At 38.9% G+C, this 18,549-nt stretch overlaps 2 protein-coding genes across 7 annotated transcripts in view; one reads left to right on the top strand and one right to left on the bottom strand.

Moving 5' to 3' along the window:
• The window catches only part of CIBAR1 (CBY1 interacting BAR domain containing 1), a 29,796-nt gene extending 23,124 nt beyond the window's left edge, over window positions 1-6,672 (top strand). Inside the window, exons 7-8 of one of the 2 annotated variants that reach the window (XM_015145648.3) lie at window positions 3,524-3,643; window positions 5,630-6,672. In XM_015145648.3, the coding sequence (XP_015001134.1) occupies window positions 3,524-3,643; window positions 5,630-5,722 (213 nt within the window). In that variant the 3' untranslated portion in view covers window positions 5,723-6,672. The remainder of the gene's footprint in view (window positions 1-3,523; window positions 3,644-5,629) is intronic. The other variant, NM_001265930.1, reaches the window with a different exon arrangement.
• RBM12B (RNA binding motif protein 12B) lies at window positions 5,580-18,305 on the bottom strand. Of its 5 annotated transcripts, XM_002808485.4 has the most exons (4): window positions 18,193-18,305; window positions 17,941-18,008; window positions 14,667-14,715; window positions 5,580-13,802 (listed from the first exon to the last, which is right to left on the bottom strand). In XM_002808485.4, the coding sequence occupies exon 4, from the start codon at window positions 13,772-13,774 to the stop codon at window positions 10,769-10,771; it is 3,006 nt and encodes a 1,001-aa protein (XP_002808531.4). In that variant the 5' UTR covers window positions 13,775-13,802; window positions 14,667-14,715; window positions 17,941-18,008; window positions 18,193-18,305; the 3' UTR covers window positions 5,580-10,768. The 5 variants fall into 5 exon arrangements, with proteins under 5 accessions (XP_002808531.4, XP_015001177.3, XP_015001176.3 ...); XM_015145691.3 differs by lacking the exon at window positions 17,941-18,008; XM_015145690.3 differs by having other exon boundaries at window positions 17,941-18,305.
• Between the last annotated feature and the right edge of the window lie 244 nt (window positions 18,306-18,549).

The raw sequence follows: 18,549 nt of genomic DNA on the forward strand, positions 1-18,549 counted from the left end.
TGGAGTAAAATGTTAATTTTAATAAATATTTAAGTGGTATAGACTTGTATTCCAAGGGTTACATACTGTTTTCCATTTCCCACTTTAAATTCCATCTTTGCTAGAAAAGTTAAAGGAATGTTTTTAAGAAAAATGTTTCTCCTCCAAATACCAGTTGTTTAATGAGTCATTGCTTTTTTGTTTTTTTTTGGAGATGGAGTCTCACTCTGTTGCCCAGGTTGGAGTGCAGTGGCATGATCTCAGCTCACTGCAACCTCCGCCTCCCGGGTGCACGCCATTCTCCTGCTTCAGCCTCCCAAGTAGCTGGGACTACAGGCACCCACCACCTCGCCCAGCTAATTTTTTGTATTTTTAGTAGAGACAGGGTTTCAACATGTTAGCCAAGATGGTCTTGATCTCCTGACCTCATGATCCGCCCGCCTCAGCCTCCCAAAGTGCTGGGACTGCAGGCGTGAGCCACCGCACCTGGCCAAGTCATTGCATTTTTATATCATACCAGGATGTCAGTGGTCCATGTCTGGCACCAAAATTGAATTTGGTCCTTGGTAACCTGTTTACCTAATTAGCATCCCTGAATTACTTTAAAACACAAGTCTTACCTCCTATGTTTTATCCTTGATTCCTTCCGTGTCCTGCAGTTCTCTGAGATTTAAAGGAATGTATAGCCATCCCCTAATTTGGGTCTCCTTTTCCCCCCCATAGAAGATGTTAATTAAATTCACTTTGGCCAAATGAATGATGTTAACTATGTTTGCAACTTAACGGTTAACATCATTCATTTGGCAAAAGTGAATTTAATTAACATCTTCTATTTGCCAGGGGGGAGATGCATAGATAAAACAGGGCTCCCTTGCTTAAGAGAACTTGAGACAGATACATAATCGATTACAAAACACTGAGTTAAAAGCCATACTTGAGAGTATGAACAGTAGGAGCTACTCAGACAATAGGGGAATGTAGAAGAAAGATGGCGTTTTACATTGTTCTTGAAGGACAAGTAATTCTTGAAGGACAGTTTGCTGTAATTCTAGGCTAAGGAACCAGCATTGCAAAGGCATAGTATAATTTAGGTTCTGAATTTACAGTCAAGAGTCACAGAAAGTTTTAGAATAGAGAAAGAGGCCAAGCATGGTGGCTCACACTTGTAATCTCAGCATTACAGGAGGCTGAAGCAGGAGGTTTGTGGCCAGGAGTTTGAGACAGCCTGGGCAACGTAGCAAGACACTGTCTGCACAAAAAATGAAAAAACTAGCCAAAGTACACCTGTGGCCCCAACTACTCAGGAAGCTGAAGCAGGAGAATCACTTGAGCCCAGGAGTTCGAGGCTACAGTGAGCTATGACTGCACTACTGCATTTCAGCCTGAGTGACAGAGGGGTCCCTGTCTAAAAAAAGACAGCAATAACATATTTTGGCCTTAAATAAAAAGTAAGCTATAAAGGCATGGTATGTAGAGTCAATAAAAGAGAAGTGCCTCAGGTGAGAAAATCTGTAAGTTTTATATAAATTTTTTTTTTGAGACAGGGTCTCATCCTATTGCCCATGCTGGCGTGCAATGGCACAATCATGGCTCACTGCAGCCTTGACCTCTGAGCTTAGGTGATCCTCCCACCTCGGCTTCCCAAGTAGCTGGAATTACAGGCACGTCCCACTATGCCTGGCTAATTTTCGTATTTTTTGTAGAGATGGAATTTCGCCATGTTGCCCAGGCTGGTCTTGAACTCCTAGGGCTCAAGCGATCCACCTGCGTCAGCCTCCCAAAGTGTCAGGTGAGAAATTTAGAGAGAATGCCCAGGCTTATAGCTTGGTCTTCTAGGTAAAAGATAATGTCTTTTATTGTAATAGCTAATCTAGAGCTACACTGTTCAGTAGCCATTAGGCATATATAACTATTTAAAGTTCAATTTAAAAATTCAGCTCCTCAGCCACATGAACCACATTTCAAGTACTTAGTAGCCACACATGGCCAGTGGCTACGTTTTTGTACAGTACAGAACAGCAAGCATTTCCATCATCTCAGAAAGTTCTACTGGACAGTGCTGGTCTAGAGCAGGAGATAATTGGGAGCATGAATACAGCTATCACAGGGTATGCTTGTCAGGGGATTAGTTGAAGGGTAGTCATTAACAGTGTAGATAAGATCTTGCAGAGAAACTTTGAGACAGGGTCTCGCTCTGTTGCCCAGGCTGGAGTGCAGTGGTGTGATCTTGGCTCACTGCAACCTCTGCCTCCCAGGCTCAAGTGATTCTCCTGCCTCAGCCTCCCAAGTAGCTGGGACTACAGGCGTGTGCCACCACCCCTGGCTGACTGCTTTTTTAATTGTTTGGAGAGATGGAGTTTCGCCATGTTGCTCAGGCTGGTCTCAAACTCCTAGGCTCAAGTGATCCTCCTGCCTTGGCCTCCCAAAGCGCTGGGATTATAGGCATGAGCCACTGTGCACAGCAGCATTGTTTTTATATATAAAAAGTGGCCTAACGGAAACCCTTTAAAAATATTTTAGGTGTAAGTAGTAGAAAAAGAGATGTAAAGAAATAGAGAAACTAGGACAATGAAAGAGCTTGGTAGCATTTAAGTTTCAGGAAGGGGTCAGTGAGGATGAAAAGGAAAAAAAGACCTTGGTGATGTGAGCAAGAGCAATTTTAGTGGAAGGTGAAAAGCTCAATTGTAGTTTGTTGATAAATAAATAGAAATTTAAAAAAAATGGAGATGAAGTCGAATATTCTAGAAAGTTTAAGAAGTTATACCTTGAGATAACTTAAAAAAAAAAAAAAAAGAGAGACTGGTTTTGAGCTTGTTTTCTAGGAGAGGGAACCTGTGGACAACAGAAGCTTTTGTTTGCTGGTTGGGTTTGAAGTTTTGGTTAAAGGAAAAAATGCACATTGGAAATAAATGAGAATGGTATTTTTAAAAAGAGAGAAGGGAAAGGAGGAAAGTTGAAGAGATTCATATCTGATAACCTTGCCTAATTAGTCTATTAGAGTAGTAGTGGGGATAGGGTAGAAAAGATGGAGCTAGAAAGGCTTGAGAGTGGTAACATTTGGAAATAGTGCCTTAAGGAAAGAGAACTGACAAGTCATGGCATTCCAGACCCTAGTAAGGTTGGAATCCATACATTATAGTGGTTCCAATTTAGTCTTATGTAATTTTCATAGCAGTACTGCAGAGTTAAATTGGTAGGAGTTGACCATATGCAGAACAGAAGGATTCAAAGGTATGAGTCGCAGCCTCCCTACTAGCCTGCATGCTCTTGGAAGGTCTCAACTTTTGCAGTTCTCCTGGCAAAAGCATTTAAATGCTTGTTTCATGACTAATTACTGTTTAATATCTATCATCATCTTGCATAGTTCAAATAGAATTTTTAGCTTTTATCTTTCTAGCTTATTTTTTTCTTTTACATTTACAATAATTGGAATTTTGTCCATTTGGGGGCAGTTGTTTTAAAAAAAAACAAAAAACTAAGGAACTTAATTTGACTGTCTTTTGTTTAGCATCTACTTTATAATGCTATTTTATCATTATAATAGGTTTTCCGAAATTCTCTGTATGCACCAGATTATTCATCTCGTTTAGATATTGTACGAGCAAATTCAAAGTCACCTCTTCAGAGATCACTGTCAGCTAAGTGTGTATCTGGAACAGGACAGGTGAGCAAGAAACCATACTCTTAAAGGAATTTGAGCTGCTGCCTTTGGAATTGTTGAGTTCTAAAAATGTTTCCCCTCAGTCATACCACCTCAGGTAATTTACCTTCCCCTGGACCTATTTCCTCTTCTATAATGACAGAAGATTGCACTAAGTTGCAGCTCTGTTATTTCTTAAGTATCTTTTATACTGTAATTACATATTACTCTCTAAAACATAACACTTCAGAGCAGAAGTGGAAAAGACAGAAGAATGCTCATGCAGATGTGTTATCTTCTATAATATGAAGAGCATAGATTCTGAAGTCAAACTTAGGTTTAAATCTCACTATCAAGACTTAGTGGATCTGATTAAATTATAAAGTTAAATACCAAATTATACCAAAAAATGGCTTTTACTGAACACAAAAATCATTTTTGTCTACATCCAGAAAGCCTGAGTTTCCCAGTATCTAGAGCAGGGGCTGACAAACTTTTTCTGTAAGATGTGGAGACTAAGTATCTTAGGCTTTGTGGGCCATATGGTTTCTACCCCAACAACTATAAATAACAACTATAAGTAACACATAAAGCAGTATGACTGTGTTCTAATAAAATTCTATTTACAAAAGCAGGAGGCTGGCTGGGCCACAACTTGCCAAACCCTCATCTAGAGAGCTATGCCCTTTTCATATCTAGCTTTCAGAATATGCAACTCAACAAACTATTTTCAAAATACAACTTTTAGGTAAATTTCATACCTTCTATTTTCATTTGATTCTCCTCTAAGCATTTATTTTGTTTTATATGTATCTCTCCCCCAACCCAATTATATTTTTATTATTCCAGCATTAAGTGCTTTGAACATAAATTCTATAAATTTACTTTTATAGTCCATATAAAGTTTTGCCGGGCACAGTGGCTCACGCCTGCAATCCCAGCACTTTGGGAGGCCGAGGTGGCTGGATCACGAGGTCAGGAGATCGAGACAATCCTGGCTAACACAGTGAAACCCCATCTCTATTAAAAATGCAAAAAAAAAAAAATTAGCTGGGCATGATGACAGGCACCTGTAGTCCCAGCTACTCGGGAGGCTGAGGCGAGAGAAGGGCGTGAACCTGGGAGGCGGAGGTTGCAGTGAGCCGAGATTGGGCCACTGCACTCCAGCCTAAGCAACAGAGCGAGACTCCGTCTCAAAAAAAAAAAAAAAGGTTTTGACTACAACTAATAATGTTACCTTAGCTAACACTTGTATAGCACTTTAGAATGCATTATCCCAGGTTTCTCAACCTCAACACTGCTGACTTTGGGACAAATAATTGGGCCCACCAGGAAGGAAGAAGGGGATGGAATACTGTCCTGTATATTGTGACAATATTAGGCAGATATTAGCATCCCAGCCTCTACCCACAACATGCCAGCAGCACACATAAACACACAGCCCCAATAGTGACAAACAACAGTGTCTCTAGACATTCCCAAATGTCCTCTGGGTTAGATACAATCACTCTCAGAGAAGTTTTAAGCAACATGCCCTATGTGGCAGCAGTCAGGCAACTTAAAACTGGTGAGTTCAGATTCTCAACTCATTCCATTTAAATCACACTACTTTTACATCAGTATTTCTGTCCCACTGCCTAGCTGAAATATCCTTCTATTTTTGCCATCCATTTTATGATTCTCAAATGCTGTTTTTGTGACCCAAAATTTATTTTTAACATTCATAATATACTAAGTCTATACTTTTAAAGTAGTGTTTCTGAAGTATTGATGGCTATCCAACTAAAATCAAATGGCTAATTACACATTTTTATTCAAAAAATATCATGAATGAAAAAACTGGCCTCTGACCTTAAAATTCATAGGGAATTGTCACTACTAAAAATTATGACATGGACTTTTTTTTGAAATATTTGTTGTGTGCCCTTTAATAGCATAAAAAGATACCAAGCATGTAAAATTTTTTTAAGTTAGTATTTTTATTTTAAAAAGTGTGTTGACTTTTAACAGGTATCCACTTGTCGACTAAGAAAGGATCAACAAGCAGATGATGATGAGGATGAAGAGTTAGATGTTACAGAAGAAGAAAATTTTCTTAAGTAAACTACACATTTCCATTTTCATCATAAATGACATGGAATCCACAATGACTAAACTATAGAACTTTATACTCACTTTGATATGTTAAGCCTCAAAGTGAAGTCCAACTGGAAACAGAAAAATAATTAAAGGAAACTTATGCTGACCAAAAATGAAGGCTTTAAAAAATATTACATACCAGTCATTTCAACATCCTAACTAGTGTTAGGTGATTTTTGTGTAAGTACCTTTTTTTTCCAAAGATGGTGTATTTCAAAGTATTTCATATTAATGTACTATATCTACTTGAAGTTCCAATAGTACATTATGACAGAAACCAAAAGATCTAACAATTCTGCTTAGCTTTTTGGTTAAGACTCCATGCTTTCATTACCAGAAAAGGGTCCTATGTAGTCATTCTGATTACATGTAATTCTATTCCATGAAGCCTTAAGAAAAAATATTTTTTTTTTACTTTCCCTTAAAACTTTATCATTTGATAAGTAAATTTACTTTTCAAGAGTATAATCAAAGAATAAAGATAATGTGACACTAAGATATCAATGTGTTATGAATACACATAAGGCATACATTTCAGCTGTAAAAAAAAGCCACATTCAATCTGACTCTGGTTTTAAAACAAAACTGTCATACTTATACATGATACTGCAACTTTTGGAAGGCTAATTTAGTGGAATGTTGCCTCATCACAGAACACCATAAATCATTAAAAATTCTATAAAAATTTTGCCAAGCTACCATGCAGTTAATAAAAGGGTATACAATCACTTTTATTTCTGAAAATATAAAACAATTGGAGCCTTTCAGTGTCTCTGATGCTTCTCTTTTGGTAAGGAATTATACTTTTATTTCATGGATCCCAGGCAGGCATATAAAAGGGAATTTATAAAATCATTTGGGATAATTAGAAAATGCAATTATTCATAACAGAAAAATAAAGATTTCTAGAAAGCTTTTGACTTTGTCATTCATGGCTCTTAACAAAGCACTCTTTCCTGAGAATAGTCCTAAGTGACAAAGTTATTTCAGTACTTTTTTTAAAACCCTAAATAGATATTAAGAAACTCAAGATTATCATTGGATATTTACTGCTTCCTCACTTAGTATTTAAATTTGGTTGTAGTTCGGGGGAAAACAGTTATTATATTTATTTTGCTGTTTACTAAATAGCAACTTCTCTTGAGCATGATTTGCTTTATTTGTAAAGTTAAAACTGCATAAACCAATAATTCTAGAATAAAACATACATTCTGCCTACCTCAGAGAAATATTCTAAGAACAAAAGGAATACTATCCATGAAAATACCTTCATTAATGTAAAATTTTCATTATTTAGACCAGACCTAGGTTGGCAAACTTCTTAAAGGGCCAGATAGTAAACATTTTTACTCTTGGTGGGTTGAGGCAAATTCAAGACTATTATACGGGTACTTATGTAACCATTTAAGACTTAAGTACACTTAAAAATGTAAAAAACCATTCCTAGCTTCCCACTGCAACAACAACAAAAAACAGGCAACCAATCCAACCAACCCAGCCTGTAAGTCTCCATCTCTTATCTCCAAAATAGGAATACAAATTGAGTATCCTTTATCTGAAGTGCTTGGGACCAGAAGTATTTAAGACTTTGGATTTCTTCAGATTTTGGAGTATTTGCATTATACCAGCTCAACATTCCTAACCCAAAAATCTGAAATCTTAAATGCTGCAATGAGCATTTTCTTTGAACATCATGTTGGCACTCAAAAAGCTTGCAATTTTTGGAGCATTTGAAATTTCAAATTTCCAGATCAGGAATACTCGACCTGTAGTACATTTACTAGGATTATCAGAATTAAATGATAGTTAATTCATACATAATTATACATCATATAGTTTCTAATACACCTCAATAAACAACAGCTATTATTTACTGCAAAAACAGAGGCAGCAAGGTCACTACTTAACAGGTGACATATGGATCAAGAACCACTGCTCTTAACAGTGATATCAGTAAATTAATAGAAATGCATTCCTAATATGATTTTTACCTATCTCTTGGTTGTTGGATTGACTTTCTAGACATGATCTACATTTTTTTAGATACTTTCTAGACAAAAATGTTTAAGACAAATGCCACTGGATATCAGACTAGAGAATACACCTCCAGTGTACCTGGTATACCTTGAGGATAGGAGAGGAAAAACTGGCTATGAGATGACAATTACTGAAGCTGAGTGATGTGTACATGAAAATTTACTGTTCTTTTTTTATATTTGAAATTGATGAGGTGCTGGGAAGCTGGCTCTCTGAGGGGACAACGGAAGGGGAATTCCTTGATTTGCTGCATTTATCAATTTCCATGGTGTAAAATACTCCTGTCATGGCCAATTTGTTATTGACATATCACTAAAGGCAGAGTTGGAGACAGATGTGCAAAGATGGCTCCCAACTAGAAGACACCACTTCTGTAATAAACGTTTTATAATGAAGTTTAAAAATATTAAGCCCGGATATATTATGGAGTAAAATGAAATATTCACATAATTTAAAAATCAAAATACAAGGCTGGGCACAGTGGCTCACACCTGTAATCCCAACACATTCTGGGAGACCAAGGAGGGAGGATTACTTGAGGCCAGGAGGCCAGAAATTTGAGAACAGCCTGGGCAACACAGTGAGACCGTCTCTACAAATAAAAAAAAAAGTTAGCCAGACAAGATGGCACACACCTGTAGTCCCAGCTCTCAGGAGGCTCAGGCAGGAAGACAGCTTGAGCCCAGGAGTTGGAAGCTGCAGTGAACCATTATCAGACCACTGCACTCCAGCCTGGCCAACAGAACAAGACTCTGGCTCTTAAAATAATAAAACTACAAAGCTTATGTTTACTATAGCTGGCCTCTTAACTACCACCACCATCCCACCTCAGCCTAGTTTGAAAAGCAGTTCCACAGTAAGTAATTCCTCACGTTAAGCTTCATCTTAGCTTTATTCCTTTGTATTTGAGAAGTACTTTTTAACTTTCCATATATTCAAGATAGGTGACCAAATGAACCATCTATACAATCTCTGCTCAATTAAAAATATTTCTTTCTACTTTCTTTATTGTGCTTGGTTTGGATATTCCAAACAATTTAATGTTATCTTAGCTACTTACAAGCTTAAAGAATCATACTGCGGTGCTTTTTTGTATCAAATTTACCTGTTTATTCATTCCATAGTGAGCAGGATATTCACTAAAACAAATTTAAGCAGATTTGTTAGATTTAAATCACTGAAAAATAACACAAAAATACATATAGGTAGTAACTAAGTACTGACAAAGTATTCTACCTATGCAATATCCTATTAAATGTCTAAATTACCCTATGCAAATTCAATTGTATTCTTATTTACTCAATGGGGAAAATCTGGATTACAGAACTGAGGAAAATTATGTTTCATGAAAATTATAAAAGGCCAACCAGAGTCAATCATGTTGAATAAAATGAGCAATTGTGAAATATAAGCCAGTAATATACAATGTGCGTATCCCAAGAGAAACCCTGGATAGAAACTTTTAAAGTCACTCGGGTTTTATTAATAATGTCAATGTTTGAGCTCAATGTTTGAGCATGCTGGTTTTACCTTTTTATGCTAATTTTAAACCAACAACTGAAGTGAGAAAATATATCACTTATCCTTGAAAGTATCTTTAGCATGGTCTTCCTAATTAAAAATACCACTTAAAAAAGTGAGGCAGTAAAAGCATGAACTGGAGTCAGTGGTCTGTCTGGGTTAAAACTGGCCCCATGATTTATTACCTGTGACTTCAAGCAAGTTGCTTAACCTCCCACTTCATTATCTCATTTGTGAAATAGAGGTAAATAATTAACCCTGTACTCATAGGGAATACTGAGATTATGCATGTAAAGTGCTTACAGTGCCTAGCACATAGTAAGTGCCTAATAAATGTTAGCTATAAATAATATGGGTACAGAAAATCAAATTCCCTATTTGCAAAATGTATGCACTAAATGCTGAATATCAAAGAAGTCAAAATTCAACCACACAAGTCTTAACAGTTATGGAGTCTTTGCATGGACACAAAGTTTTGAAGCTAAAAAATGAGAACCTAATATTACATGCAAGTTATGTGACTCATCAGTAAATTCTTCCTAGGAAAACTATACCATTTGTCAGATTCTTCCCAGCATAAGCCTGAGTCCTCTTGCACCTATAATTAGATTCTTATTTTACTGTCTTTTGCGTATGTTGTATTAATCGTATTTGGTTGATAAGATGTTGAAGAAACCATGGAATTATACACAGCACTATACATTATTACTATAGAATGTCTGGTCCCTCCCATCATAAATATGGTTTAATGAAGTTACTGAAAAACTTCACAGTATCAAGCTGCAATTCTTTTTTCTTTTTATACAAATACAAGTTAATTAGTTGTTCTATTAAGTTGCAATTTTATTGTTATAAAACTTTGTAAAGTTATGAACATGGAAACCCTAAGAATCACCTAAGCTTTTTACATAAGTAAATTTCAAGTTGACAGTCTGTCCATTTTGAACTATTTATAATTAACAGGACACTTAACACAGTAATATCTCAGACAAGGAAGAGGGCATTAATTCTGCAGGCAAGTAGCAATGAAAATGCCAAACCTGAACAGTCACTATTTCCTTATACAGTTTGAGTAAACGATGTAGACTACAGAATGGGGAAAAAAAAGTGAATATAAAATGTATCTTCCCCAAATACAACTCTACTTCAATAAGTCTTGAAGCTTACCCATGACATCAACAAAAATGAATGAACTCAGGGAATTAGTTCTTTCTCCCCATCAAAGGAAAAAACAGCATATGTAATTTTAAATTAGAAAAAAAAATTAATGGCAATTTGCAAGCAAAAGAAAACCAGATTCACATTCTACTATTTACATTTGTTCTATTCACAGGTCAAAAATAAAATATTTCATTAGATAATTTATAAAAAAAAACCACACTTTTTAAAACAAATGTATTTTACTCCATCAATACTGCAAGGAAGATAACTGAATTTAGAAATGCTCTCTCTCTACAGCAAAGTTAACTTAACTTTTCGGGGCCCAACTGGCCTATCATTTAGATCTTTAATAGCAGCCATAGCTTCGTTATAGTTTATCATAGCAACAATGGCTTCCCCTGTAGGTAAGCCTTGCTCATTATACTGTATTGAAACTGAATCAGGTATGATTCTGTAACCATGGAAAAAGTCTAAAATTTCATTAACATTAGCTTTAAATGGAAGATTCATTATCTTAATAGGAGTTACTCTACCTGAACCACAGTTTATCTTTGGATCAGGCATAAATCTCCCCTCAGGAAAACTTCCCATATTATGCTTTCCAAAATCAAACTTGCCACCTTCTGGACGACCAAAATTCACAAAAGGGCGGTGACTTCTAAAATCATCAGGCGGGCTCCTAAAATCCTCACCAGGAGGTCTAAAATTGTCAGGAAGTCTAGGGTCCTCCTCCGGAGCTTCCCTAAGGTCTTCCTCTGGGAGCTGCCTGAAGTCTTCATCAGAAGGGCATCTAAAATCTTCCTCCTGGGGGCTCCTGAAGTCCTCATCAGGAGGGTGCCTAAAGTCTTCATCAGGAGGGCCCCTGAAGTCTTCATCTGGTGGGTGCCTGAAATCTTCCTCTCGGGAGCGCCTGAAATGCTCCTGAGGCGGCCGCCTGAAATGCTCCTGGGGCGGTCTCCGGAAGTGCTCTGGGGGTGGGCGCCTGAAATGTTCTGGGGGTGGGCGCCTGAAATGCTCTGGGGGTGGCCGCCGGAAGTGCTCTGGGGGAGGCCGCCTAAAATGCTCTGGAGGTGGTCTCCGGAAATGCTCTGCGGGTGGCCGACGGAAATGCTCCTGAGGTGGCCTCCGGAAATGCTCCTGGGGTGACTGCCTGAAGTCCTCCTCAGGGGAATGCCTGAAATCCTCCTCTGGGGGCCGCCTGAAGTCATCCTCGGGTGGTCGCCTCCATTCTCCCTGAAGAGGCCGCCTAAAGTCCTCCTCTGGGGGCCGTCTCCAGTCCTCCTCAGGTGGCTGCCTGAAATCTTCCTCTGGGAGCCACCTGAAGTCCTCCTCAGGGGGTTGCCTGAAGTCCTCCTCGGGAAGCTGCCTGAAGTCCTCCGTGGGAGACCGCCTGAAATCCTCCTCCGGCGGCCGCCTCCAATCCTCCTCAAGGGGCCTCCTCCAGTCCTCCTCCCTAGGGTGCCTGAAGTCATCCTCCGGAGGGCGCCTGAAATCTTCCTCCCAAGGACGCCTGAAGTCCTCCTCAGAAGGCCGCCTGAAGTCTTCCTCCCGAGGTCGCCTGAAGTCCTCTGGGGAGTGCCTGAAGTCCTCTGGGGGGAACCTAAAGTCCTCTGAGGAGTGTCGGAAGTCTTCTGGAGGGTGCCTGTCAGGCTGCCGGAAATCCCTCTGGGGATGCTTGAAGTTATCCAGTTGCCTCAAGTCCTCTAGCTGATGTCTAAAGTTTTCAAAGGCACCAACTGAGTATATTGGTGGGTCTTTTGAGTCAAATAAATGAGAATGGTCACCTCGCTCACGTGACTCTGAGCGAGCTTGCATTTTTTCACTGGACATCAAGGAAAAATTTACACCAAACTCCTGCATTTGTGCCTCAGATATAAGTCTTAATAATACCTCTGTCCCTAAGAATCTTCGTCGGTTTAAACGTTCAGCTTTCATGGCCTGTTCTTCTGATTTAAATTTCACTAATGCTTCTCCCAGACCAACACCTTTGTCATCATAAAGCAAGTAAATGTCATCCTCAGCAAGAAGAAAGTCTGCAAAGAACTTCTGCACTTCAACTTTTGTAACATCAAATGGAAAATTTCTTATATAGATGCACAGCTTCTGGCCAGAGTTACCTTCTTGAGAGTATTTTTGTGAAACATGTCCAGGCCTATCTCTCTCTAGTGACCCTGATCTCTTCTTTTCATAACGTGCAATGAACTTCAACATTTGTTTTCTAGAAATTGGATCAATATGAACTGGACGATACTGTAAAACAGTTTTATGTAAACTCAGAGCAGTATTATAGTCTTTCAGAGTCTTGAACATCACAAAGGCATATCTTGTTCTGTTTTCATCTTTATATAAAAACCTAATCTGTTCATCAGTCAGATCAGTACCTCTAAAGAAATTTCTTAAATCTCTTTCATCAATACTGAGGGACAGATTTTTTAGGTGTACATAAAATCCAAGAGGGGAACGAGAACGTGTTCTTCTGGGAGATTTTGAATGAGACCGTTTTCGAAAATGTCTATCATTAATTCCTCTTGGTGGAGAATGTTCTTCAGATCTCCTAAGAACGTCACCCTCCTTAACTGCATTACCACCAAACTCAATCCACTGTTGTTCTGATCCTTGCATTACTTCTATAAATCTTGAACCCATAAAACTTCTATGACATTTAAGACCTCCTGAAGCATCAACACATGAAGCAAATTTTACTATGGCATCACCATTATTTCGGCCATCATGATGTTTTAAGAAAATTACTCCATCCACGCACAAACCAGAGAAAAAGACACGTACATCATCTTCATTTACTAGGTAAGGCAAACCTCGTAGAAACAAGAAAGGATTCTCGGCCTTCAATGGCCTTGTCTTTCTTGGCCTTAAATTACCATGTCCTGTACCATTAGTATGAAACCCAGCATCTTGATTAATTGAAGAGCCATATCCAGAATTACTTGCTTCTTCCTTAACAGACTCAATAAAATTAGATAGGCTTCCAACCCCTGAAGTCCCAGATCCTGGACGCCCTCTTCCTACACGATCAGTTCTTTTCATTTCTATAGTCTTCTGCATTTCTGCCTTGCTACTAAGAAAGAGCTCTACAGATGAATCCTTGATAAACCCTCCTGAACGACTTATGGCACGTCTTGCATCTTCATCTGTTGCAAAAATAATAAAAGCCTCCCCAATTTCCCCTCCAATTATATGCACTCCTCCATCAGGAATAGTCAATCCCGTGAAGAAGTGACGAATATCCACAGGCCCCGCAATAAAAGGAAGCCCCAGTAAACGGATGACTACAGCCATGCTGAGTTCAAACCACAGCAATAATGACCTGCAGACAAAAAGGTACACATAATAGCAAGTCTTATTTTTGAAGTACCTTAGCCCAAACTAAGCTTAGTAATTACCTGGCTCCTGCTTCCTTCAACATTTATAAATGAAAACAAGATACAAGTTCACAAAAATACTGATATCTAATTATTAAAGAAAACTTTCTCCCATCTAAAAATACAAATAAACCAACTACCTTGAAGAAACATTTCGTATCACCTATTCTATACAATAGGAACATCAAAAATATCAAATCTTCCTTTGTAAGTCTGCCAAATGCTGCTTCACAAGAAGACCAAACTACTTTCAGACTCATTTAGAATCTTATCTTCTACTGAAACATGACAGCTTTGTAGATTATTTTATCAACTGCAATGAATTTTACATATTTAGAAAAGTCATCTATGGTTAGTATGTAATTTCTGCTCATGATAATAAATTGCCTACCACTGGCCAGACACAGAGAACAACAGCCAGGGCCAGCATGATGGCTCACGCCTATAATTCCAGGCTTTGGAAGGCCAAGGCAAGAGGATCGCTTGAGGCCAGGAGTTCAAGACCAGCCTCGGCAACAGAGCGAGAGCCTGTCTCTAAAAAGAAAAAATTAGCCAGGCAGGGTGGCATGCACCTGTAGTCCCAGCTACTCAGGAGGCTGAGGCAGGAAGACTGCCTGAGCCCAATTTTAAATTTTCAGGATACAATGGGTTGCAACTGTGCCACTGCACTCCAGCCTGGGTGACAGAGTGAGGCCCTGTCTTTAAAAAAAAAAAAGGGAACAGAAGCCATGGGTACCTAGATGTACTATTCTACTTCACATGTTTTTTGTCAAGCCTCTGTAAAAAGCCTTAAACTCTGGATATCTTACCTTTTTTACAATTTCTTGGAGACCTGTTAATTCTGTAAAAGCAACTTAACTGTGGAAAGAAAATGAAATATAATTAATCCTCGAACCCTGTAATTTATCTTAAACAACGCCAGATTAGGATATCCATTTCAGAATTACCTATCAAAAGTGAAGCAGTATAAGGAACCACAATTACAGGTGTTACAAAATGGTATTTTGTTCCAAGGGGAAATTAATCATCCTTCTGCAAAAAGGAGATACAATATTCAAATAGACATAAAAATTATTTAAAAATTTAAAACTTGCTGAAAATTGAACAACTGCTCCTTGATTGGAAGTAGCATGAAAAAAAGGAGTGATGGAAATGTTATATATTTTGAATGCAGTAGTAGTTACATGGGTGTATAAATTTATCAAGGTTTACTGAATTCTATCCTTATGGTCTATACATTTTGCTGTACACAAGTTTTACATCTACTTCAAAAAACTGTTCTACAAGTAAAATCTCAATACCAAAAGTTAAAAAAAAAAGACCTTCAATCATTTTGCCACATGAAAATTCAAATACCTAGTACATATTTATATCCAACTCTCGTGCTGTTCTCCTTCCTTTCAAAACATAAGACCAAATCAAATTAAGGCAACCATTCAAAATTATACAATAAATGAATAAAACAGCAAAGCCTGAAATTCAAAAATCAATTTTTATAACAATAAATCCAAACCTATGGGCTACTGTTTGGATACAATTTAAAGGTCTACATAAACAGCTCACACGTCTGAGCACAGAACCAAATTTCATAATACCAGTATAATTAAGGCAAATACTACAATATCCCTAAAGTTAAAAATCTCAATAGCACTCCTTATACTGCAAAAATAGTTAACTGGTAAAATTCTTCTCAGCCAAACAGAAAATGCTATTTATCTTATTAGTAATGCCAATAGCAGATTTCCATTTCAAACAACTATTCTTCACTCTACTAAGGAAACCCAAATGATGATGTAGAAAGTAAAAGTAAAAATTACCTGGAATACTGGGATTACCAGTTTACTGAAAATCTCAATGTATTTTTTTTTAAAGAAGTCTGTGTTTAATACTTTCAGGGATACCCAAACTATTTCACGAAGACTTGCCAAAATAATAATTATAATTTACACTCACTTTTTTTGGTGGAGGAGACAGGGTCTCTCTCGCTCTGCTACCCAGGCTGGAGTGCAGTGGTGCGATCTTGGCTCACTACAGCCTAGACTTACCCAGGCTCAGGCAATCCTCCCACCTCAGCCTCCCAAGTAGCTGGGACTACAGGTGTGCACCACCACACCCGGCTAATTTTTGTATTTTTTGTAGAGCCAGGGTTTCACCATGTTGCCCAGGCTGGTAGGGAACTCATGGGCTCAAGCAACTAGCTTGCCTCAGCCTCCCACAGTGCTAGGATTTACAGGTATGATCCACTGCGCCTGGCGTAATTTACATGTTTTTAATGTACAAATAAATGTTGCATTAATCAAGAATCCAGTACTTACACTTAAGTACCACTGTTCCCCAAAGTGGGGGTCTGAAGATACATTCACTGAGGTCTGTTTTCCTTTAAAAAGGGTCCATAGATTAACTAGAAGCTAAACTAGCAAAGACATCAAATTACTTCACACATTCTACATCTGAAAAATATTAATGAGGTTTGCTATTCAAGTATTTGCACAGTAACAACCCAAAAAAAGCCTATTTTCTTCAACAAACCAATATCCATACAAACACTTCAACAAAAACTATAAATGGCTTCTGGAATGCTTATCCATATTAAAGTCCCAAGACTCCCTCCTATGCAAATTGGCTTAGCTACTCTTTTACTGTTAAGATATTTTAGAAAGCACCGTAAGATATACATATTCTTGTCTCTCCTAAGCTTTTTAAAAAAATTTAAAGGGATTTACCCTGGGAACATAAATTCATCTACAAGAGAAATTAGAGACATTTCAAGGAATAATTATATCTCAAATTCAAAAAAATCTCTAGTAAGATCTTTTAACTAAGTAGTTTCATGAGCACAAATCTCATGAATTCCAATTCAAGCAGACTATTTAAAAAGCTTACTCTCATTTGCCACAGTTAAACACAACTAATGCTTAAACTTCTCTGCCCCTGAGACAGTAGGGTAATGTACCATTTATGCCTCCACAGTATCACACCTTGGAGACCAACTATAAAAGACCAGCTCTCAAAATGGGCACTTCTGTGGTTCCAACATGCTATTTCCTTAAGCAAATTCTCCAGAAATTCAGCTCTTAACACACTAAATTACAGAAAGCAAAACACGAAAATTACCCTAGTCTGCAATTAAAATTTTGCATTTTTCTAGTTATGAATGCAAAAAGTATTTTCGTGCCTTTGTGTTCATTTGAAGACAATAATCTGTTAAAATTTCTATGAAAAGAAAGTGGGTCCCTAAAAGGTCACTTAAGTCAGTGAAATTAAAAGCGCATTTTAAATAACTTCTATTTTTATACGATTCATCCCACTTAATCATCATTATAGCTAAACAATATGTAATGTGTATCTTCTAATCAAGATTTAACGGGATACAGAGAGGGAAAGGGGAGGGAGGCAGAATTTGAATAAGTAATATCTCATTAGATCCATTTGATTTTTAACTAGCGAAGAAAAAGTCATTTTCCAGATATGGTGAGAGAGAGAATTTTTTTAACTCTTTGCGACTAATTCGTAAAGCCCAAAGTCATGATGTAGCATATTCGCACTCTAAACGTGAGTTTCCCCTGGAGAAAATAATCTACACCAACCCACAATTATTCTTTATGATGATCCACCTTTTATAATGTAGATGTTTAAAATAAAAACCAAAGGAATGACCAATGAGAGCCATAGTCCCTAAGAAGAACTGTAAATGAAGACGAATCCACACGGCACAGGATTTCTCCCAACATCCTCAAACGGGAATCATCCGAAGGCATCGATTCTACAGCCCAAAGCCTTTGTCCATAACTCCCAGGGGTCAGAGCTTCCTTCTTTCGCGCCAGGCCAAAGTTGCTACGTGGGATCCGATGTTGTTGCCAGACTTTCAGCCAAAATCAGCCTTCAAATTAACCTGGACCGCCCAACCTCTGTGCCTTTCCGTTACGCCGTCTCAAGGGCAAACATTCCACCCTACCTCGCCAGAGGGTGAACTGCCCCCAAATCTAACTGAAAACACTTGCCCTTCTCAAGCCTAACGAGCCGGGCCTGCAGCGCTTTTCTGCCACTACTAACTACGATGACATAGCAAAGAAAAAGAAATACCTATGAAATCCTTCGAGATCTTCACTCTCAAGATCCCTGGGAAGCGCACATACACCACCACATGGAAGCTGACGGGAAAGGGAGAGTCGGTGTTTTAGCAAGAAAAGAGGGTGCCCTAACGGCAGGAGCTACGCTAGATACTGGCGCGGCCGCCGGTCCCGCCTTTCCCGGTTCTTCCGGCTTGGTCGCCCAGCCCTCCCCACCCCCGGCGCCCCGAGGGGAACTGCTTCGCACTTGGCAATAAACACACACCACTGCTGCCGAGTCGGACACACAAGGCCGGAGGCTGAGGGCACTCCTCGTCGCAGCAGCCTCCCCAGAACACGTAGAGCCCTCAGTGAGCCTAGAAGAAGATGGCGCCCACTGCCCCTCCGGTCCGGACAAACGGACGTAATGTTTCTCTGCCCATGCGCTCTCCAGGCGTATCCCACCACCACGCTTGCGCACGCGCGCTGCCGCTCACCCGCTTCCCCTTGCTAGAGGAGGGGAGGCGGAGCCCCGAGTTGGCTGAGCTTCTGCGCATGCCCAGATTGTGCCCAGTCCAGGGACCTCGATTTGCAACAGGAGAAATTCGGAGACACAGTCAAGGCTCAGATGGTAGATGTACTG

Source organism: Macaca mulatta, chromosome 8 (genome assembly GCF_049350105.2).
Source record: "Macaca mulatta isolate MMU2019108-1 chromosome 8, T2T-MMU8v2.0, whole genome shotgun sequence".
Lineage (NCBI taxonomy): Eukaryota > Metazoa > Chordata > Mammalia > Primates > Cercopithecidae > Macaca > Macaca mulatta.

Bases quoted from the DNA above. Each gene is read 5' to 3' on its own strand.
- RBM12B (XM_015145691.3), bottom strand. From the start codon at position 13,774: ATGGCTGTAGTCATCCGTTTACTGGGGCTTCCTTTTATTGCGGGGCCT.